The sequence below is a fragment of the Chiloscyllium punctatum genome, chromosome 30, assembly GCF_047496795.1.
Source record: "Chiloscyllium punctatum isolate Juve2018m chromosome 30, sChiPun1.3, whole genome shotgun sequence".
Taxonomy (NCBI): domain Eukaryota; kingdom Metazoa; phylum Chordata; class Chondrichthyes; order Orectolobiformes; family Hemiscylliidae; genus Chiloscyllium; species Chiloscyllium punctatum.
The window spans coordinates 37,238,886-37,262,458 of record NC_092768.1 but is presented as its reverse complement, the minus strand read 5'-3'; the positions used below and the strand labels follow the sequence as shown (position 1 = coordinate 37,262,458).

The 23,573-nt window shown below is 49.2% G+C and overlaps 1 protein-coding gene across 1 annotated transcript in view; it reads right to left on the bottom strand.

The window, feature by feature from the left end:
* The window catches only part of LOC140455415 (IgGFc-binding protein-like), a 32,208-nt gene extending 17,742 nt beyond the window's left edge, over positions 1-14,466 (bottom strand). The window contains exons 1-4 of the mRNA XM_072550261.1: positions 14,335-14,466; positions 14,166-14,216; positions 5,967-7,196; positions 3,195-3,394 (exon numbers count right to left, since the gene is read on the bottom strand). Coding sequence (XP_072406362.1) covers positions 3,195-3,394; positions 5,967-7,196; positions 14,166-14,216; positions 14,335-14,401 — 1,548 coding nt within the window. The 5' untranslated portion in view covers positions 14,402-14,466. The remainder of the gene's footprint in view (positions 1-3,194; positions 3,395-5,966; positions 7,197-14,165; positions 14,217-14,334) is intronic.
* Positions 14,467-23,573: the final 9,107 nt, after the last annotated feature.

The window sequence follows — 23,573 nt, the reverse complement described above, 5'->3', positions numbered from 1 at the left end:
ATCCCCCTCCACCCAGCACCCGGACACACCTTGGCATGCTCGTTTACAGCCAGGGATCACTCAGTTTTGGGGATTGGGGTGGGGGGGGGGGGCGTCAGGCACTCCACAGGAGTCCTCCTGCTTTCCCTTGGGGAACTGGGGTGTTGCACATAGCAGTCACTTCTAAACTGCGGCTGAGTTGTAGACTCTGTGACCACGCGGGCATTTGTGACCCCTTTTTTAGTTACCTGTGGGTTGCACTTCAGCCCCATGCTCCTGATCCTTGGGTGCCCAGCGTGGAGGGGTGTGGGCAGGTTGGAGGAACGCCTCGTGGATTTGCTCCTGGGCAATAAGACAGGTTCCGGCAGCCAGGCTATGGAGGGGGGGGTCATATCTGTTGTCTGCCTGCGCCCCTTCTGTGGTTACGTTCGATCCCTGGTCTCAGTGGAGGGGGAAGCACTTCACTTCACCACTCTACAACCCTATTTTGATTTAATCCCCTCCCTTCCTCTCCCTGATTGCCCCACCTTCACATTTTAATGACAGCATTGCCCTTGACAGGAAGTGCATATTAATGTTCAGTAGGCCACATGGGTGTTTTCCTGGTGATTGGAGAAAGTGAATACTAAAGTATATACACAATGGTGTCTCTTTACTGTGTGACCATGAATTGAACAAAATGTGACAGAAAGCCACGGGTGATTTGGGGAAAATATAAGCATTACTGCTGGGGCCTCTTGGATTCAGTCGTAGTTGTAGAGTCAGAGCTGTCCAGCACGGAAACAGACCCTTCAATGCAACTCATCCATACCGACCAGATATCCGAAATGAAACTGACCTCATTTGATCTGTACCCTCTCAACCCTTCCTATTCATATACCCATCCAAGTGCCTTTTAAATGTTGTAACTGTTCCAGCCTCCACCACTTCCTCTGGCAGCTCATTCCATACACACACCACCCTCTGTGTGAAAAAGTTGCCCCTCAGGTCCCTGTTAAATCTTTCCCCCCTCACCCTAAACCCATGCCCTCTAGTTTTGGTCTTCGCTGCACTGGGGAGCGAAAACTTTGGCTATTTACCCTATCCATGCCCCTCATGGTTTTATAAACTTCTGTAAGGTCACCCCTCAGCCTCCGACACTCCAGGTAAAACAGCCCCAGCCTCTTCGTATATCTTAAACCTTCCAATCCCGGGCAACGTCCTTGTGAATTTTTTTTTCTGCACCCTTTTAAGTTTAACAACAGTCATATGGGGAGAAAGAAAACAAATAAATTGTGGCCCCCTGGGAGTCCTCTTGTGATGCAACAAAGAAAGCAAAGCAAATAGAAAAGACAAGCTTTCCGGAAGGTTCCATGATGATGGAAAGGGATCTCCCTCGATGTGTTGAAATAACACTCCCTTTGGGAATTCACAGCTGCTACAATTGAGGTGTACTCCAAAAAGACAGGGACCACCAATGCGCAAACACTTGACTCCTCGTCTGTCAGGTAATGAAATCAACCACCCCAATTCAACTGACCTTCACCTCCAGGGTGGGAAAAGGAAACACCTGCTTCACAGACATTTAACTGCAAACTACTTGGTTTATGGTTAAAAATCACACAAGACCAGGTTATAGTCCAACAGGTTTAGTTGGAAGCACTAGCTTTCAGAACGCTGCTTCTTCATCAGGTGGTTGTGGTGGTCTCCACAACCACCTGATGAAGGAGCAGCTCTCCAAAAGCTAGTACTTCCAATTAAACCTGTTGGACTATAACCTGGTGTTGAGTGATTTTCAACTTTTTACACCCTAGTCCAACACCGGCATCTCCAAATCATGACTACTTGGTTTAAGACTTGTAGAAGTGCAATATTGTCTTTAATGGTACCTTTCATGTGTGCGTGCCATGCATTTTGACACAGCTGTGGACCTTTCCAGAGTGAGTGTGTGTGTGTGAAAATCAACAATCCTCGTTTAAATCTGTGAAAGGCTGCTGCTTTTAGGTTGACTGCGCAGTAACAGGGATTCTGACAATTACACGAGCTTTTGGAGGTAAGGCTGCGCTGATCACAGACACAAAGGAGGAGAATTGTGTGCTTTCAGTTAATTTCCGCATGTCTGTAACAGCGACCGCACAGGATATGTTTATCAGGAGACTAGCTAAGGATGTGAGAATGAAAGGGAGTAAACAATATGTCATTGCAAGTAAAGAGAATGGAAAGGCTAGACTGGAGAATGAAAATCAAGGGTGCTGAAAATTCTTTGCAATTCGATTATCTTATGAAGGGAAGTTGAGTGTTTAGATGAACAACACATATTGAAAAATAGAAGATTCTCAGGAGCTTGACAAGGTAGATGCAGAGAGGTTGTCTCCCCTTGTGGGAGAGTCTAGGCACAGAGGGAGTCATCTCAAAGTAAGTGGTGGCCCATTTAGGAGACAGATGAGGAGGAATTTCTTCTCTCAGAGCAGACTGAATCTGTGGAATTCTTTACCACTGAGGGCCATCCGGATTGGGCCGTTAAGTACATCCAAGGCTGAGATTTTTAATCAGTGAGGGAAACAAGGGTTACGGAGGGGAAGAGGGAGGAGAATGGAGTTGAGGATTATCGGATCAGCCATAATCTATCTCACTGAACGGTGCCTGTCTATTTGGAACGGGTGATCACAAACGTGTGCATCTCCCCTTTGGTCTTGGTACACAGCCCCAATGTGGGGGCAAATGGCTGCAGATGCTGAAATCTGCACTGCAAACAACCAACCCTGGAGACCACAGCAGGTCAGACAGCACCCATGGAAGAGCGAGCAAGCTCATGCTTCCAGTCTGGACGACTCATTTTCAGAACTAGAGTGTGCAGGGGACAGCATTTATGCTCATGGTTTTTGAGGGGGTGGGGTGGGGAAAGGGACAGTGGGTATAGGGTGCTGGTGGATAAAAGACATGGGGAGTTCAGAAGCACCACTGCTCTGCTTCACCTTGCACCTTGCACCCGAACCATCTCCTCCATCCCAAACGCTGTCCCCTCCAGACTCGACGCCAACTCTGAGCAGGAGTCACGTGGGAGACTCCTGGGAGACCGTCTGAAGTCAAAGCCCCGCCCTTTCCCTCCCAAGAGCGAGTCCGCCCGCCGCGCGGTCGGGGTCAAGTCCGGGTCGGGTCCACCCCGAGCCCACAAAGGGCGCACGCGCGCGCGTGTGTGTGCGCGCCTCGGGCAGCCGCGCAGGCGCAGCACTTACAGTGACGGTGGTGCCGCAGGAGTCGAAGGGCGCGGTGATGATGATCCAGTTCTCGTCCTGCTGGTGGGCGCGGCACGTGGGGTCAATGAGGTGCACGTCAGACACGGTGACCCCGGCGCTGACCAGCATGCTCGACGGGAAGGTGTACTCAGCCGCCTGCGACAGACACACGAAGTTCGCCGACCTCTTCACGTCCACGACTGATGGGGAAAGAAAGCACAGAGAGATGGGCCCTGCCGATGGGGGGGGGGGGGGGGGTGGTGGTGGTGGATGGGGGGGGGGGGGGGGGGTGGTGGTGGTGGATGGGGGGGGGGGGGGGGTGGTGGTGGTGGATGGGGGGGAGGGGGGTGGAGTGGGGGTGGGGGGTTGGGAGTGGGGGAGTGGTTGGGAGTGAGGTGGGGGTGGGGGGTTGGGAGTGGGGGAGGGGTTGGGGGTGGAGGTGGGGGGTGGAGTGGGAGGGGGGTGGGGGTGGAGTGGGAGTGTGGGGGGTGGGGGTGGAGGGGGGTGGGGGTGGAGTGGGAGTGAGGTGGGAGGGGTTGGGGTTGGGGGTGGGGGTGGGGGGTGGAGTGGGAGTGAGGTGGGAGTGGGGGAGGGGTTGGGAGTGAGGTGGGGGTTGGGAGTGGGGGAGGGGTTGGGAGTGGTTGGGGGTGGAGTGGGGGAGGGGTGGGGAGGGGTTGGGAGTGGTTGGGGGTGGAGTGGGGGAGGGGTGGGGAGGGGTTGGGAGTGGTTGGGGGTGGAGTGGGGGAGGGGTTGGGAGTGGTTGGGGGTGGGGGGTGGAGTGGGGGAGGGGTTGGGAGTGGTTGGGGGTGGGGGGTGGAGTGGGGGAGGGGTTGGGAGTGGTTGGGGGTGGGGGGTGGAGTGGGGGAGGGGTTGGGAGTGGTTGGGGGTGGGGGGTGGAGTGGGGGAGGGGTTGGGAGTGGTTGGGGGTGGGGGGTGGAGTGGGGGAGGGGTTGGGAGTGGTGGGGGGTGGGGGGTGGAGTGGGGGAGGGGTTGGGAGTGGTGGGGGGTGGAGTGGGGGTGGAGTGGGTGGGGGGGGGTGGAGTGGGAGGGGGGTGGAGGGGGTGGGGGTGGAGGGGGGGGTGGAGTGGGAGGGAGGTGGAGTGGGAGTGAGGTGGGGGTGGGGGGTTGGGAGTGGGGGAGGGGTTGGGAGTGAGGTGGGGGTGGGGGGTTGGTAGTGGGGGAGTGGGAGTGGTTGGGAGTGGGGGTGGGGTGGGGGTGGGGGGGTGGTTGGGGTTTGGGGTGGGGATTGGGGTTGGGAGTGGGGGGTGGTGGTGGTTGCGGTTGGCAGTGGAGGGGGTGGTGGGTGGGGGTGGGGGGGTTGGGAGTGGGGGAGTGGTTGGGGTTGGGAGTGGGAGTGAGGTAGGGGTGGGGGGTTGGGAGTGGGAGTGAGGTGGGGTTTGGGGTGGGGGTTGGGGTTGGGAGTGGGGGGTTGAGGTGGGGTTGGGAGTGAGGTGGGGTTTGGGATGGGGGTTGGGGTTGGGAGTGGGGGGGTTGAGGTGGGGTTGGGGTCGGGAGTGGGGGTTGGGTCGGGAGTGGGGGTGGTTGGAGTTGGGGGGAGTGGAGTTGGGGTTGGGGTTGAGGTGGGGTTGGGAGTGGGGGGGGTCGCTGAATGTTTCAGGAACTGCATGGTGCGTCCGAATGTTAGAACCAGGAGGCCATTCGGCCCCTCCTCCACCACCTCCTATGACCGGGGCTTACTTCATCTCGGCCTCAACTGCACTTTCCAGCCCGCTCCCCACAGTCCGCCAACCCGTTACTGATTTTAAAAAATCCACCTACTCCTTAAAGTTACTCAATGTCCCGGCACCCACTGCACATTCTGGGGTAGTGAGTTCCACCGACACGTGACCCTTTATGAAAACTAGCTCTTCCTCATCTCTGTTTTAAGTCTACCACCCTTTAGCCTGAAATGGTAACCTCTCGTTCTAAGTTGGCCCACGGGTGAGGTGGGGGGGGGGGAGGTGGTGGTCCTCCTCTCTACGCTACACTGTCAAACCCATTTAGCGTCTTGCACACCTCAATGGGGTCGGCGCTCAACCTTCTAAACACCGTATCGGCCTAAGCTGCTCAATGATGAGCTGTTCAGTCTAATCTCACCTCGCTGCACTCAGTCAGTGGCCCGGACTCTCTCAGCAGTGGAGGGGGGATATTTGAAGGAGCACTTGTCCCAATTCAATGTAGAAGTTAATGGGTATTTGCACCACTAAAGTGTCTGCCAATCCCATTTTCTGCCAATTTTCAAGTCCTCTTTCAAACAACACTACTTTGGCATAGGGAGGCCATTCCGCCTCTCTAAATTCACTGCTAAAAGGCCAAGGTTATTACCAAATGGTAGACTCCTGAAATAGTGAAAATTTAGTTTACACTGCATATTGGGTGGAGTTTCATCGGAGACTCATTCCTTTTCTGAATTCACTCACAGGATGTGGGTGCCCCGGCACAGCCCATTGCTGAGGGCTTGGAGGGCAGTTAGTTAAAAGCCAACCCCACATTGGAGGACCACGTCTGGAGTCACATATAGGCCAGGCCAGGTGAAGATAGCAGATTTCTGTTCTTCCCTACAGGACACCGGTGGATTAAATAGGTTTGTTTTGCATTTAAACCAACCCACCCCTTTTATTGAATTCAAATTTCATATTCAAGCCCCTTAGCCTAGTATCCGTGAATTGCAAGCCCAATGATAATAACTACTGACTTCTCAAAGCATCTCTTTTCCGACACTATCAGACCTTGCACAAATGCTCTAAAGTGGGACAAGAGAAAGGCACTTACTGCTGATGTTCTTCTTGCCACCCATCGAATACGCGTAGGACTCGCCCCGAGCGACCCCGTAGACGTAGATCCCAAAGAGGGAGTCGGCGTGAAATATGACATAGCGGCTGGCGGTTCTGCCCAGGTAGACCCGGGTGGCGGTGAAGTCCCAGAAGGTGGTGTTCTCCGTCTGGAAGCTGGCCAGGGGCTTGCCGTCGAGGATGATCTGGCTGGACGTCGGCGTCGACGAGACGATCAGGACGTAGTTGTAAAAGTTGGCAATGGTGACGAAGACATAGTGGGCGCTAAAGTAGGCCGGCGGGATGACGTTGACCAGGAAGGGGTCGAAGCTCTGGACCAGGGACGTGCTGCCTCCGGTCGACAGGTAGGACACCATGACCGCTTTGGCCGAGTTGACGATCATGCCGCTGGTCACGGTGAGGTTGATGTGGCTGCCCTCCCTCAGGAAGACGTTGACGTTGCCCTCGATGCTGTAGACGTTGACGGTGGTGTCGTTCTCGGCGGCCATGATGGTGATGATGTCCAGGCTGTCCTTGTCCAGCAGGGGGAAGACGGCGAAGGAGTAGGACCACTTTGTCACCGGGAGCAGCTGCTCGGCGATGTGGTCGCAGTCAGCGGACGAGAGCATGATGCACCGGTTGCCGCTGAAGACGGCCACCGGCTTGGCGGAGGCGACCTTGGTGCCGGTCATGTCGACCTCGCTCTGGAACTGAACGGCCTGGTTCGCCTCCAGGATGAAGGAGAAGGTCTGGTCATTGGCGTACTCTGTGGCGTTGTACTCCACTAGACCCACCACGGTGATGGTGACAAGCACCCGCTCGGAGCCAGGGTTGGCGACAGCAAACTGCCGCTGGTTGGACTTGACCCCGTTGTAGGTGACCACGTAGTAGGTGGTGCCCAGGTTGGCGACGGGCAGGCTCAGGAAGGCGTCCTGCGTGTTGTAGCGGGTGTTCAGCACCACCACGGAGATGTCGACATCCGAGGTGATGAGGATGGCCTTCCGCGACACGTCGTTGCCCTTCAGCATGTAGGTGGGCTCCAGGTTAATGACGGCGCTGCTGCTGGCCGGGATGGTCTGCGACCGGTGCAGAGGGGGGCTATAGATGGACACGTTCACATTGGCCGTCTTGTCATAGGTGATGATGTTCAAGGTGAGGACGGCGGAGCTGGAGTGGTTCTCCAGGAAAACGGTGACAAACCTCCTCCCGGAAATGATCAGACCAGTGGAACCTGTCAACGAGGCTGTGCGCTAGTTAGGCGAACGGGAAACGATCTCCGGGGAGTCTGTGCACTCCCCGCGCAAGGCTGTGGGAGGACTGGTTTGTAAGCCAGAGGCTGGACTTGTCGTGAAACTACCATCCCCCCCCAGACCCCTGGCATGAGTTACTAATTCAGGCGTTGGTTAGCTCAGTTGGTTGGATGGCTGGTTTCGAACACAGAGTGATGCTGATAGTGCAGGTTGGACTCTCACCACCTTCCCCCTCCCCCCGCCCGGCTGAGGTTACCATGAAGGACTCACCCCTCATCTGAGGCATAATGACCCACAAGTTAACCTCACTGCCTCCCTCTGGTGAGAGAGCAACCTTACAGTCCTCTGATGACTTTCATTGAGATGCATTGGTCTTTAATGATAAACAGCCACTTAAATCAGCTCCAAGTGCCTCAAGGCGTTTGGGTTATGTTGTCTCACTTAACCCGCTGGGTGAGAAAGGACCGCTGGATCTCCCATGATCAATAACCTAGGGAATCCTGTACCAGTTATATAAACACTGCAGCTACAATCGGAGGTCAGAGGTTCGGAATTCTATGGCGAGTAACTCTCTTCCTGTCTTTCCAAACCTTGCCACAAAACGGGAGCGTTGGCATATTTCCCACTTGTCAGCAACATCCAAGAAGTTTGCCACCATCCAGGCAGGGAGTTATTTTGTTGTTGTGTAGGAGGTGACCTTATAGAGGTTTATAAAATAATGAGGGGTGCCGAGAAGGTACAGGTTTCTTTTCCCTAGCGTGTAGGATTTCAAGAGTATTTTTAAGATGAAAGGAGACAGATTTTTTTTAAAAAAGACATCTTGGCAACTCTTGTTTTACACAGAGAGTCATTCGTGTATGGAATAAACTTCCAGAGGAAGTGGTGAGCGTGGGTACAGTTACACCATTTAAAAGACATTTGGATAAGTTCATGAATAGGAAAGGATTGGAGGGATATGAGCCAAATGCAGGCAGGTAGAACTAGCTTAGTTTGGGAACATGATTGGCATGGACTGTCGGACTGAAGGTTCTGTTTCTATGCTGTGTGACTATACGACAAAGCAGCTCATATAATTGGCACCAGATCCATCACCTTCAACCTTGACTCCCTTCACAAAATGCACTGCAACAACTCATCAAACTCTCTGATGGCACCTTCCAAATCTGCAATCTCTGCACTTTAGGAGGACAAGGACAGAAGATGCAATGGGAACACACTACCATCTGAAAGTACCTCTCCAGGTCACGCTCCCATCCTGAGCTGGGAAACATATTGTCGCTCCTTCACTATCACTGAATCAAACAGCAGTGAAGGATCAGCAACATGCTTCTAAATCAGGATGGCACGTGGCTTGAGGAGAAATTCGTGAAATGAAACACAAAGGCAGGATACTTCTGAAATGTTGAGAAATCGGTAAGTGTATGTGTTCAGAGGACCTGGGTGCCTTTGTCCAAACATCACTAAAAACAAATACGAAGGTAAAATGGATTCATCACAAGGGGATTTGAGCACACAAGTAAACATAATCGTGCTGTAACCGCCCATGAAGCATTGTGCATAGTTTTGGCCTCTTTATCTAAAGAGAAGTTTACTTTTGTTAGAGGGAGTATAATAAAGATTCACGAGGTTAATCCCTTGGATTCCCTTGAGTTTTGAAGAATGAGAGGTGATCTCATTTAAAATTAATAAAATTCTTACAGGTTGGATGTAGATAAAGGGTTTTCCCTGGCTGGTGAATTTAAACCAAGGGACACGCTCAAAATAAAAGGTAAGCCATTCAAGTTTGAGATGAGGAGAAATTTCTTTACTCTAATATATCACCATTTTGCCCATCTGTTTAATCTAAGCCCTTTTGCAGCCATCTGTAACCGACTAGTCACCTTGTGTCTCTGAGCTCTCATCGCCTGAAATACAACACTGAAATTTGATTTAGATCTGGGGTGAACAGCTAAGGCCCCTGCTCCAGTCTCGATATTGGCCATCGTCCTACATCAATGAGAATGAAGTCTATGGATGAGGACAGGCTGTTTAGCACAGAGATGGAGTCATTGAGTCATAGAGATGTACAGCATGGAACAAAACCTTCAGTCCAACTCAACCATGCTGACCAGATATCCTAAATTAATCTAGTCTAATTTGCCAGCACTTGACCCATATCCCTTAAACCATTCCTATTCGTATACCCATCCAGATGCCTTTTAAACATTGTAGTTGTACTAGCCTCCATCACTTCCTCTGGCAGCTCATTCCATATGCGCACACCCTCTGCATGAAAAAGTTGCCCTTAGGTCCGTTTTAAACCTTTTCTCTCTGCCCTCAGAGCCCTCTTGATTTGAACTCCCCTACCCTGGGAAAAAGACCTTGTCTATTTGCCCCATCCATGCTCCATGATTTTATAAACCTCTATGAGGTCACCCCTCAGCCTCCAACACTCCAGAGAAAACAATCCCAGCCTATTCAGCCTCTCCCTACTGCTTAAACCCTACAATGCTGGCAACATCCTTGTAAATCTTTCCTGAACCCATTCAAGTTTTACAACATCCTTCCCAGAGCAGAAAGACCAGAACTGAATTGCCAGCATTTGGCCCATATCCCTCTATAAACTCTTCCTATTCATGTGCCTAGCCAGATACCTTTTAAATGTTGCAATGATGATGATGAGTGCTTTCACTGGTGAAGAAGGTAAATCTTTAGAATTCGTATCACAGAGGACTATGGAGGCTCAGTCGCTGAGTGCGTTCAGGACAGAGAACAATAGATTTCTAGGTATTTCAGACAGAAAAGTTGTGGGAAGAGTGGGGAACATGGTATTGACAGAGATCCTCAACGAGGAGAAAGTGAGGACTGCAGATGCTACGATCTAGTTGAATGGCAGGGTACACTCAATGGGCTAAATTGGCTCCTATTTTATACTACATTCCATGTTGTTATGTTCCTCTAATCCTTTTTTACATCTCCCTGTTCCTCAATCAGTTTCAGCCAAAACAACCAGATTACCCCCAATTCCCTGTACTTGCATCTTTGCTCATAGCTTATTGGGTGGAACCTCGTCAATGCCTTTGAAAGTCTCAATGGAGAAGATCCATTGAACCTTGATCAGTTTGTTACAGTGACCACCTCAAAACTACTGTTCAGTTCTACTGGCAGCTCTCCCATCTCTGTTGACTCACTTAGACGTCTGAGTCCATAGTTGTTCACTGATACCACTCCTGATAATCCATCCCAGTAACTTCCCTACAGTCTCCCATCAGAACCAATCATTTTCGGAAGGTGAATTGGACAAACATCTCCAGAAAGGAAAACAAAATGGTGGGTGATGGGGAGCGAGCACAAGATCAACGAGGTCACTCCGTCCTAAGAGTCAGCTCAGACATGATGCTGACTATCTGTACCATCAGATTATGTCACTTTCAAATTTGGAGTGATATGGAAAATACTGACTAATACATTGACTCACTTAATACCTCAACCTGATTTTATTTCCTCTTACTTACATCCTCTCAAGTTCTTATTTGCCATTCCCCATCTTCACAAGTTTTGCCATTCCACTGCACTGTTGATCTGTCCTCCTTTGTGAAAATGCACAAAGTGCAGGTCTGTCACGTCTCTTGATGCTCTTCATAGAGTTCCTTATCTTTGATTCGCCTGCATTCAGATTGTCTTGATGTGTTCGCCTCCAATTGTGTTTGTAAGTGGGTTCTGCAATCCCATGTTGGATCTTCCGCAATGAGCGTGCTCAATAATCCCTCCAATGCCCTCCACTGCCAGGCACAGCCCCCTTGCTTTTCTTCAACCTCTCTCTCCCTCTCCAACCTCGTTTGTTAGTTCCGATTGCTTATCTACTACACAAGTGGTCAGAAGTGGAGGGGGCATGGGGTTGCATAGCCTTTTGGAGTTTATATTGTGGCAATTACTTCTTTAAGTAGTTCCCCGCTGTTTGTCCGTGGGGTTCCCCGTTGATAGCTTGTTTCATTGTGGCGAGTTCATGGCTCATCCCTTGAAAATCTGCCCTAGTTTCAACTCAAATTCCAGCGGCCTCAGACTGAATAGGGGGCGCTCTCACCACTAAATCACAAAGCTCCTGTCCCACCCAAGTCACAAGTCCCACCCCAGAGCAGGCGAACAAAACTGAAAGCTGTCCTGAAGTCCTGAGGAAATGCTGTGCTGATAGAGGTGATTTCTCCCCTGCTGAAATGCTAAACTGAGCCCCTCTCTTTCAGTGTGGGTGGACTGTTATGCGAGAGCATTGGGGGAGTTTTACAGCAGCGGTTTCAGAGTAACGACGAGACGTTTCCCTTTCCAGGTATTCTTGTTCACTGCATTCAAATGCCACCCAACTAATGGGGTTCAGTTCAAACCTGGGTCCCCAGGATATTGAATAAAGGTAACAGAACTGGAGAAACTCAGCGGGTCTGGCAGCATCTGTGTAGAGGGAAACTGTTAAAGCTTTGAATTCAGTGACCCTTTCCTCGGGATGATTGGGAAAGGGTAATGCATCTGCTGATGTTCTTGTTCGCACCATAGAATCCCTACAGTGTGGGGGCAAGCCATTCGGCCCGTCAAGTGCACACCGACATTCCCCTCCTCCCCACAATGCCGCATTTCCCATGGCTAACACACTTAGCCTGCACATCCCGGCGTCAGTTTAGCATGGCCAATTCACCCTAACCTGCACATCTTTGGAATATGGGAGGAAGCCCACACAGCTACGGGGAGAATGTACACACTCCACACAGACAGTCCCCTGAGGCTGGAATCAAACCCAGGTCCTTGGTGCTGGAAGACGGCAGTGCTAACCGCTGAGCCACCGTGCCACCCCAAAGTGGAGTTATGCTCATGGTGCCTGATATTTCTCTCTCTCTCTCTCTTGGTTTGTGGTCAATTATCTTTGTTTGCCTATCACCTTTTCTCTGCCTGTCGCCTCTATTTCCACATACTCTATTCCCCCACCCTATTATACGTCATCAGCCTAAAACCACCATTTCCCAGTTCTGGAAAGGTCTGAGGAAGGCTCACTGCAAATTTCCATTCGGATTCTCTCTCTACAGCTTTTCGCGTCCCCGCCCCCTACCAGGAGTCTTTCGTATCATAGAGATCCACAGCACAGAAAAAGACCCTTCGGCCCATCGCACTATGGTCAGGAAAAAAAAATCTAACTCCATTTTCCAGCACTTAACCCGTAGCCTTACATGCCTTAGCACCGTAAGGGCAGGTCTAACTCTGGAGAAGGGCCACTGGACCTGAGATTTTTTCTCTCTCTCTCCCTCTCCAGATGCTGCCAGACCTGCTGAATTTCCCCAGCAATTTCTCTTTCTGTTTGCACACCGACACATACACTTTCTGCTCCAGCACTTCGGCTGGATGGTTAGTACTCTGCCTTGCCAGCGCCCCCCCATCGTCTCCTGCTCCCTTGAATCTCGGTTTGGCCCTTGGTAAGGAATTCAGGTTCTGGCCAGGTCGCCTGGCCGACAGTTTACGGGGACCTTCTGCTGTCCTTCCTGAAGGAGTTATGGGTCGGAGCCAGCGGGGCAATGGCGCGTGAAAAAAAGAATCCTTTAGTAGCCACTTCAAAGGGACGCGGCTACCTACTCTCCCAATGCGAATGAGCCAGGGATATCAGTGAGCGGCTTCCGCTGATTGAGCTGGGCTTTGTCGAAGGCGATTGTGCGGCACTAATGTCCCCTGGAGCTTCACGGTCGGTTTCTTCCGCGATGAGAGGCGGACTTCGGAGAGTATCACAGAGGTTGGAGTGACCTGACGGGAGCGTTGATTCAGTCATTACACTTGGCCCCAGCCATTAGCCGAGACCTTTGGACGCTTGAGGTTACATTAAACATTCACGGGCTAGAAACACATTCGGAGGCAAGCACAGACCTGATGTGAAATCCTGAGTTTGCGACTCCCAGCCAAAAGGCAGAGCGAGAATCGAGAGAAAACAGGAAGGCGTGTGCCCATCAGAAATGAATTAAAAATGATAAGTTTACAGCTGGCTCATTTCCCCCGCACCAGAGCAGTCTGTGTCTCAGGGAGAAAGGGGGGTCTCAAACAGTCACATCAGACTCAAAACGTTAAATACTGTTTTGTTTTTGTATGCCGGAGAAACCGAGCAGCAGCATATGGACAGAAGACAGAGTTAATGCTTCCCGTTGGATTAACTCTTGCTTTCTGTCCACCGACGCTGTCGGACCTGCTGAGTTTCTCCAGCAATCTTTCTGTCCACCGACGCTGCCAGACCTGCTGAGTTTCTCCAGCAATCTTTCTGTCCACCGACGCTGCCGGACCTGCTGAGTTTCTCCAGCAATCTTTCCGTCCACCGACGCTGCCAGACCTGCTGAGTTTCTCCAGCAATCTCTGAGTTTGTTTCAGACTTCCAGCCTCCGCAGTATTTTATTTGAAAGTTAAGATTGAGGGGAGGATTAACCCGGGTCAATTCTGTTCGGTGGACGAAACAGACCAGCAACCCTCTCTCCCGAGCGCCCATAACTTCCCCTTGCTGGGAATGTGATAGTAAACCATCACCTCCCCCCCCCCAAAAAAAAGCCAAAAGTTTGCAACTCATTGTCACATTTAAAAATTCTTTCCAATGGGGAGGGTCAGCTAATGGGAGGTAACAGTCAAATTTTCAGCTAACCAATGCAGCCCCATTGGGGGTCACAGACAGAAAGTGTGGGGGTGGGGGGTCTCTCCGCCCCTTCCCACCCCCAACCCCCAAACGCACGCCGAAGTCAGCGCCGGCGCAAAATCGGGCGGGAGATTACGAATTGGGTTAAAATGAGCCTGGAAAACGAGCGAGGAGATGTGGATAAACCAGAAATACGACATTCAAACAATATTTTAGCAGGAAATAGAAGGGAGGTGGGTTTTGAAAATTGCACCGATTGATAACAAAATTTTGGAAAAAAAAAATGAGAGGCACGGGGGAATAATTTTGTTTGCGAATTAAGTCTTACCAGCCGTGGGTAGAGTGGGGGCGGCAGATGTGCTCCATCTATTATTGAATTCTGAAAGACACAAAGAAAAGGCAGGGTGGTGAGCGGAGACGGAGGGGAGTGGGTGAGGGTGGGGGTGGTGGGGGGAGTCAAGGTGCAGTTTCTGAGTTGGAAAGAGTCCAGTACTCACCGCCGGAGCACAGCAAGATGTACAATAACAGCGAAGAGACGCAGCTCCCGCGTCCCCTTGGACCCATAGTGCGGCACCGTCCGTCTCTGACTCACTGGGAACCTTTATCCAACCTTCCCCGTTCGGCGTAAGGTCTTCGTAAACAGCGTGCAAGTTGGAGAGGGGTGGGGGAAACGGTGGTGGGGGTGATAATGGGATGGGGGGGATGATTATTTGGGTAGATGTCTATTTTGTTGAACCGACTGGGCTTCCCTCCCTTCGCCCCCCCCTCCCCTCCCCACTCAAACCCCCAAGCCCTGTCTTGCCCACATCAGGAGATGTTCAGGCTGCAGTCGGGTTAAAGTTTGGCGAATGCTGAAGACTTGGCAGCACACACACACACACACACACACATACAGTCTCCTGGGGGAGAAGGGAACCTCTCGGACTTACCCCTAGATTTACAGTGAAACCTGCCAATGGATTCCCAATTTTTTTTTGTTGTTGTTATTTTCTTTCGCAGTGCCCGGGAGTGATCGATGTTGTCAGCATCAACAACGGGATGGGACTCAAACAATAAACAAAAAATGGAAATAACGCTGCCCTTTACAATTTAGGCGCTACGGAGGACGGGCCGTGTTGTTGTTGTGACAGCGTTCTTGCTTTTTTTGGGGGAAAAAAAGCCCCCTTTTGGCTGACAACGAGTGACAAAGGAGTTGGAACGAGTTGAAAGAAAAGTGACTGCAGCTGAGGTTGCCGGCTGATTTGTTTCTCTCTCTCTCTCACTCTCCTTTCCCTGTCTCTCTAGTGAAACATTCACCTGCCCTCGGTCACACCTTGTTCTCCTTAACAGTGTTCTACCAGTAATGTTCCTGGCATGGGGAACGTACTGAACCAGGTCATCTCCCTTATCACCCTCAGTAACACCTCCCCCCCCCACCCCCCTCCCACCCCCACCTCCCCAACCCCACAGGGAGCACAGCTCTGTGTACACTTTCAGGCAAGTACATCAACTGGTAAACCAAAAAACAGCAGAAAGATTTGAAATAATAGCCCCCTGTCTGTATTATAACAAATAACACAGCCTTCTCTATGTTATGTGATTATACAGCATGGAAACAGACGCTTGGGGCCAACTCATCACTGCCAACCCAGATACCCTAAACTGAGCTAGTCCCATTTGCTACATTGGCTCTAAACCCTTCCTATTCATGTACCCATCCAAATGCCTTTTAAATGTTGTAATGATACCCACCTCTGGCAGCTCGTTCCATACATGCACCACCCTCTGTGTGAAAAAGTTGCCCTGTAGGTGGCTTTTAAACCTTTCCACTCTCACCTCAACCCTACACGCCTTCATTTTGGACGCCCATACCCTGGGGAAAGAAATACCTTGGTTATTCACCTTACTCTTGCCCCTCATGATTTTATAAACCTCTAGATAAAGTTATCCCTCAGCCTCCGAAGCTCCAGGGGAAAAAAAACCCAGCCTATTCAGCCTCTCTCAAAGCTCAAAAACTTCAACCCTGACAGCCCTTGTAAATCTTTTCTGAACTGTTGACACATGATGTTGCCTCTGTGCAGATAAGCCTATGACTGGAATTTAATCATTTGCTGAGAATCATTAGAGCCCGACAGCATGGAGACAGACCTTTTGGCTCAAACTGGTCCATGCTGACCAAAATGTCCATCAACGCTAACTCCATTTCCCTGCACTTGGCCCCAAACTCCCACTCTTCTCCTCCTGGGATGCTGCCTGATCTGCTGTGCTTTTCCAGCGCCTCACTTGTCGACCCATACTCTTCTGAACCTTTCCTAACCACGTATTTCTCCAAATGCTTTTTGAATGTTGTTAATGTGCCCACTTCCACTGGCAGCTCATTCCATATGCGTACAACTCTCTTAAAAAAAAAGGTGCCCCTCAGGTTCCCTTTTTATTTTTCCCCTCTAAACTTAAACTGATGCCCTCCAGTCCTCGATTCCCCAACTCTGGGAAAAAGATTGAGTACATTCATCCTATCCATGCCTCTCATGATCTTATACACCTCTATAAGGATCCCCCCTCAGTCTCCAATATTCTGAAGAAAAAGACCCCAGCTTGCCCAAACTCTCTATAACTTAGACGGTTGAGTCCAGGAAACATCCTTGTAAATTCCGTTTGCACTCTTTTCAGTTTAATGACATCCTTCCTAGAACAAGGGGACCTTTTTTAAAAACCCACTGATTGAAATCATCGACGTACATTGCTGCTTTTGCAGTTCGGCTTGATGTTGGCAGGGCTCCTGAAGGCATTCTCTGAGGTGACTGAAGTGTGTTCAGAGTGCAGTCAAAATTGTCAAGTTCCTGGGAGCTTCCTGTGCATGAGTTGAGTCCTCCCAGGTTGAGCAAAAGCAGAGTGGAGGCCTTATCCATGTGGCAGTAGGACTTTGGTCAATGTAGAGAAATTGCATTTGCTTTTGGGAGGGTGGGCATTGGTTGGGTGACCTCAGGATGAGAAGACGCGTTTGCACCTTTTTTTGCCATTTGCTTGGATCACAATTATTCCTTAACTGAACTGCATTTGCACGTCTTAGAGTCATAGATAAATGTACAGTACGGATACAGACCCTTTGGTCCAACTCGTCCATGCCAACCAAATATCATAACCTTATTTTCTCCCATTTGCCAGCACTTGGCCCATATCCCTCTAAACCCTTCCTATTCATATACCCATTCCAGATGCCTTTTAAATGCTGTAATTGTACCAGCCTCCATTTCCTCTGGCAGCTCATGCCATACATAAACCACCCTCTCTGTGAAAAAGTTGCCCCTTAGGTTCCTTTTATATCTTTCCCCTCTCATCTGAAACCTGTGCCCTCTAGTTCTGGACTTCCCCATCCAGGGAAAAGATCTTGTCTATTTATCTTATCCATGCCCCTCATGATTTTATAGAAATCACCCCTCAGCCTCCAACGCTCCAGGGAAAACAGCCTCAGATTATTTTGTCTCTCCCTATAGCTCAAATCCTCCAACCTTGGCAACATCCGTGTAAATTCTTTTCTGAACTCTTTCAAATTTCACGACATCCTTCCAATAGAGAGGAGACTAGAATTGCTTGAAGCCACAATCTGTAATATTGGGCTCCTAAAGTGGGAGTCATGACCCCAAGTGGGCTACAGGTTTGGGCTAGCAAGCACTGAGAAAGCAATGACTGAATTCCAGCAGCTATGCACCCCCAACCTTCCAACAGGCCCCTGCTCTCACTGACATCCACTCACCCCAACTGCATTCTCCTTATTCTTACAAGGTGTGACAGCAATTTTCAAGTCTTGAAATCATGGTGAATGGGAAATTGTTTGTGAGAGACTACCTGCACTTACAGAAAATCTATCCATCTCAGGTCTGAAATATTCAACGGGATTCCGGCTTCAACTTCTTTTCATTTCTTAATTCGTGTGATTTTTCACCGGTACCTCAACTGAGAATCTCACGAAGCAACCACATTGTCACAGTGTCAACCATATTGTCACAGGTAGGCCAGACCAGATAAGGATGGCAGATTTTCTTCCTGAAAGGGATACTAGTGAAGCAGATTATGTTTTCCCCCCATTCCGATGCTGTCACGTTCAGCCAGAGTGCCTCTGACATGTCCTCCTTTTTCCCTCAGCTGAGGATCTCCCCTCATCCTGGGCCACAGAACCCTCAGCCATGTCTGACCCATCTCTTGATCTTCTGCCCTCACCCCTTCCCATTCTTCCCAGAACAACGATAGGATTCCCGTTGTCCTTGCTGTCCACCCCACCAGCCTCCGCATTCTCCAGTCATTTCCCCCTCTACCTACAGTACCAACACCAAAAACATCCTCCCCTCCCCTCCCCTCCCCTCCCTCTACTGTCAGCACTTCCTTCATCACTGCTACCACTTGCACATTGCTCCATGGCACTTTGCCAATGCAAACACTTGCCCGTTCGCCTCATCCCCTCGTCACTGTCCAAGGCTCCAAATATATCTTCCAGGTGAAGCAACATTTCACTTGTACTTTCACACTTTGGAAAGGCAAATCAGAGAGAGACTTATACGTTAATGGTAAGGTCCTGGGGAGTGTTGCTGAACAGAGACCTTGGAGTGCAGGTTCATAGTTCCTTGAAACTGGGATCTCAGGTAGAGAGGATAGTGAAGAAGGCATTTGGTGTGCTTTCCTTTATTAATCAGAGCATTGAATATAGGAGTTGGGAGGGCATGTTGCAGCTGTACAGGTCATTGGATGGGCCACGTTTGGAATATTGTGTGCAATCCTGGTCTCCCTTCTATTGGAAGGATGTTGTGAAACTTGAAAGGGTTCAGAAAAGATTTACAAGGATGTTGCCAAGGTTGGAGGATTTGAGCTATAAGGAAAGGTTGAATAGGCTAGGGATGTTTTCTCTGAAGCATCAGTGGCTGAGGGGTGACCTTATTGAGGTTAATAAAATCATGAAGGGCATGGAGAGGGTAAATAGACAGAGTCTTTCCTCTGGGGTGGGTGAGTCCAGAACTAGAGGGCACAGGTTTAAGGTAAGAGGGGAAAGATTTAAAAGAAACCTAAGGGGCAACTTTGTCACACAGAGGGTGGTGCATGTATGGAATGAGCTGCCAGAGGAAGTAGTGGAGGCTGGTACAATTACAACATTAAAAGGCATCTGGATGAATATATGAATAGGAAGGGTTTAGAGGGATATGGGCCAAGTGCTGGCAAACGGGACTAGATTGGGTTGGGATATCTGGTCGGCATGGACGAGTTGGACTGAAGGGTCTGTTTCCATGCTGTACGTCTCTATGACTCTCTGACTCTAATGCCATCATTGCTGACAACATGATCTTTACACTGGCGAGGCCAGACACATACTGGGATGACTGCATGGCCAAAAATGTGCATTCTGCCCGTAGCAATGATCCCAATTTTGCAGTTGTTTAGCCATTTCAATAAACCACTGTGCTATTGTACTAATGTTTCTCTCCTGGGGCTGCTCTGATCTTCCAACAAAGCACAATTAAAGCTGAAAGAACATAATCCTAAATTAAACCAGTCCAACCTGCCTGTTCCTGGCCCATATCCCTCCAAACCTTTCATATTCATGTACATATCCAAATGTATTTTAAATATTGTAACTCTGCTCACATCCACCACTTCCTCTGGGAACTGCCCTCTACGTGAGAAAATTGCCTTCATATGCTTTTGAACTCTCTCTCTCCCCCTCACTTTAAAATTGTGCCCCCTCGTCTCGAAATCCTTAACCTGAGGGAAAAGATACCTATACCCCTCATTATTTTATAAACTTCTACAAGGTCACCCCTCAACTTCCTACGCTCCAGTGAAAAAAAATCCCAGCCTTTCCTTATAACTCAAACCGTCTGTACTCAGCAACACCCTGGATCTTGCTTTGTTTTCAGCAGAATGCATCTATTTTCTTCTCTCACTCCCTCATTTGCACCACTTTGACATCTCTGTATCTCCTTTCCTGTTATCACTCCCTTTGTCATTTGCCAGGGTTGGAGGGTTTGAGCTACAGGGAGAGGCTGAATAGGCTGGGGCTGTTTTCCCTGGAGCGTCGGAGGCTGAGGGGTGACCTTATCAAGGTTAATAAAATCATGAGGGGCATGGAAAGGGTAAACAGACAAGGTCTTTTTCCTGGGGTGGGGGAGTCCAGAAATGGAAGGCATAGGTTTAAGGGGAGAGAGGAAAGATATAAAAGGGACCTAATGGACAACCCTTTCCATTTTCTCCCCCTTGTCCACAGTATATAAAAAAAACATTATTTCCAGTTCCTTTCAGTTCTGAGAAAAAGAGTCGTACTGGTCTTGAACAGTCAGCTGCTTCTCTCTCCACAGATGCTGTGGGACCAACGCTTCCTTTTGCCTTTCTTTCAGATTTTCAACATTTGCTTTGATTTTCTCGTTTTATTTCCGGTGTCAGAATTCCTGAATTTTGAAGGAACAGTGACGTAGTTCAAAGTCAAGAGGTATGGCTTGGAGGGGAACTTGCAGATAATGGTGCACCCATGCTCCACTTCCCCTACCCTTCGAGGGGCTAGAGAGGCTGCCGAAAGATACTTGATTGCACTTTACAGGTGGAACACATGTCACTGTGTGTCAATGGTGGAGGGAGAACAATCATTGTCAATGTGGTTTCAATCAAGTGGACTGCTTTGTATCGAGTCTCTCCAGTGTGTTTGGAACTGCAGCAATAGGGGTAAGTCTATTGGATACTAATTTTTGGTAAAACTTGAACACAGATTCCTAAATCTCATTGCTTCTCCACAGTTCCTGACATCTGACCATTTAGAAAATATTCTCCTTTGATCTTTTTAAACTTCTCCGCATTGAACTCCATCTGGCACAGTTCTGCTTGAGGCCTTAATCTGTCCACGTATCCATGTTTGTAACTTTCTGCTCCCAATTTACATGTCCTATGTGGTACATTATCACGTCTATTTACTAGAGGTGTTCAGAATGACTAAGAACGTAATCAAGTAAACAGAGATAAGATGTTTCCACTGACGAAGTGCCAATAACCAAGGGGCAGATATTAAGATAATTGATAAAAGAACCAGAACAGGAGATGAGGAGATTTTGTTTCTTTACTTAGCAAGTTGTTATGATCTGGAATGTACTGCCTGAGGAGATGGTGGAAGCACACTCAATAGTAACCTTCAAAAGGTGATTACCTATGTACCTGAAAAGGCAAGATCGACGGGCAAAAGGCAAGGGAGCGGCACTGATTACAAAGAGCTAGTACAGACATGTTGGGCTGAATAGTCTCCTTTTTTAGACCTCTGCTCAAGGGCTAGACTGACCTAGAGCACCCTGACCTTTACTTTTGGGGCAACACGGTGGCTAAGTGGTTAGCACTGCTACCTTACACCGCCAGGGACCCGGGGTCGATTCCACCCTCCAGCGACTGTGCGGAGTTTGCACGTGCCCCCTCCCCGTTTCCACCAGATGCTCCAGTTTTCTCCCACAGCCGGAAAGATGTTAGGTGGATTGGCCATGTTAAATTGCCCGTAGTGTCCAGGGATGTGCAGTTAACTTTGAGAAATGTAGGGTTACCAGAGTTAGGTGGGAAGGTGGGTATGGGTGAGATGCTGTTGTGAGGTGGTGGGGGGGGGTCAGTGTGGATTTTATGGGTTGAATGGCCTGCTCCCACACTGCACATATTCTAGAATTATGGAATCCCTACAGTGTGGAAGCAGGCCATTCGGCCTGATTCTATGATAGGCAAGGCGAAGAGGCAGGTCCTAAATCCATCCCACCAAAATGGAGAGATGTCATTGGCACCAATTTGATATACAGGAGCTATCCAGAAAATATGACAAACAACCTCCCTAAGAGCCTACATTGGTGTGTCAACATGTGAGCTGTGGCGCCATGCCACTGGAAAGTGACAGTAGAGGCTCTCCAGGCTCCTACCACTCATCATGGATTCCATAGCTTTGTTGTCTTGCCAAGTGCAGCACCTTACAACTTATCTGAGTTGAATCCCATTTGCCTCTGATCAGCCCATCTGTATCCTCCGAAATCTAAGCCTACCCACCTCACTATTTACCATGTCACTAATTTTCACATTGTGCGTGAAATTACTATCAACCCTCTTAACATTCAAATCCAAATCATTTGTATGTAGCATTAGCGGTGAGGGCCCCCAGTACAGATCCTTGAAGAAATACAGGCTTCCCGTCACCAGAACACCTCTCTCCTACCATCCTCGGCTTCCCCTGCCACTCAGCCAATTCTGGGTCCAACTTGCTAAACTTCCTTGGATCCCATGGGCTCTTAATGCTGCGATCAGTCTCCCATGCAGGAGCTTCTCAAAGGCCTTGCTGAAGTCCAAGTAGACGATGTCAAATGCATTGCACTCTTCAATGCACCTAGTCACTTCTTCCATCAAGTGGCTGACAAGAAATCTCCCCTGCACTTACCAAATGCTGTTGCCACATACAGAGGAATGTCAATTATCCAAATGACATGGGCAGGGTGTATTTCACACAGTTAATTGAATGCCGGATAAGCAAATGCCAGATAACATAGTTAGCCAAGAATCGGGACCTTGCGATCTTTTTTGGATAATTTGAAAGTCGGTTAATCGAGTGCTGGATAATCAAGGTTCCTCTGTACTGGATTTATAGATTGATACCAAATTTGTTTGGCAGCTACGTAACAAATATGCCTTCTCTGACTATTTCGGTCTGAGTGGGACTTGAACCGAGAACTTCTAACTCAGAGACAAGAATGCTCCCCATTGTGTCTTAAAACTCCTCCACTTCTTTGTTATATAATTTGTACTGATACTTTGCCTCCATTCCTTCCTATCTCTCTCTCTCTCTCTCTCTCTCTCCCAGTTATCAGTTTCACAGAGATTTTGAAGTTTGTGTCACATATAGACAGGGTGGTTAAGAAGGCATTTAGCATGTTTGCCTTCATTGCTTAGTCCTTTGAGTATAGGAGTTGGGACGTTATATTCAGGTTGTACAGGGAGGTTGGTGAGGCCCCTTCTGGAATATGGTGTCCAGTTCTGGTCACCCTTTTGTAGGAAGGATATTATTAAACTGGAGAGTGTTCTGAAGAGATTTACCAAGATGTTGTCTGATCTGGAAGGTTTGAGTTATAAAGAAAGGCTAGATAGCGTGAGACTTTTTTTCACCACAGCGTAGGAAATTGAGAGGTGACCTGATAGAAGTGTATAAAATAATGAGGGGTATAGATCAGGTTAATGGTAGTTGTCTTTTCCCAGGATGGGGGATTTCAAGACTAGGGGGCATGTTTTTAAGGTGAGAGGAGAGAGATTTTAAAAAGACATAAGGGACAAATTCTTTACACAGAAGGTGGCTCGCATGTGGAATGATGTTCCTGAGGAAGTGGTGGATGTGGGTACAATTACAGTGTTTAAAAGACATTTGTATAAGACCATAAGACATAGGAGTGGAAGTAAGGCCATTCGGCCCATCGGGTCCACTCCGCCATTCAATCATGGCTGACGGGCATTTCAACTCCGCTTACCAGCATTCTCCTCGTAGCCCTTAATTTCTTGTGTATAGGTACATGAATAGGCAAGGTTTGGAAGGATATAGGCCAGGAGCAGGCAGTTCGGACTAGTTTAGTTCGGGATTATGTTTGGCATGGCCTGTGTCTGTGCTGTATGAATCTATTACTTGATATTTTCCCTACAGCTTATCAATGGCTGTCTTGACTACAATCATAAATAAAGAGGAAACATTGCAATGCTAAAAGGTTAGAGGTACATTTACATA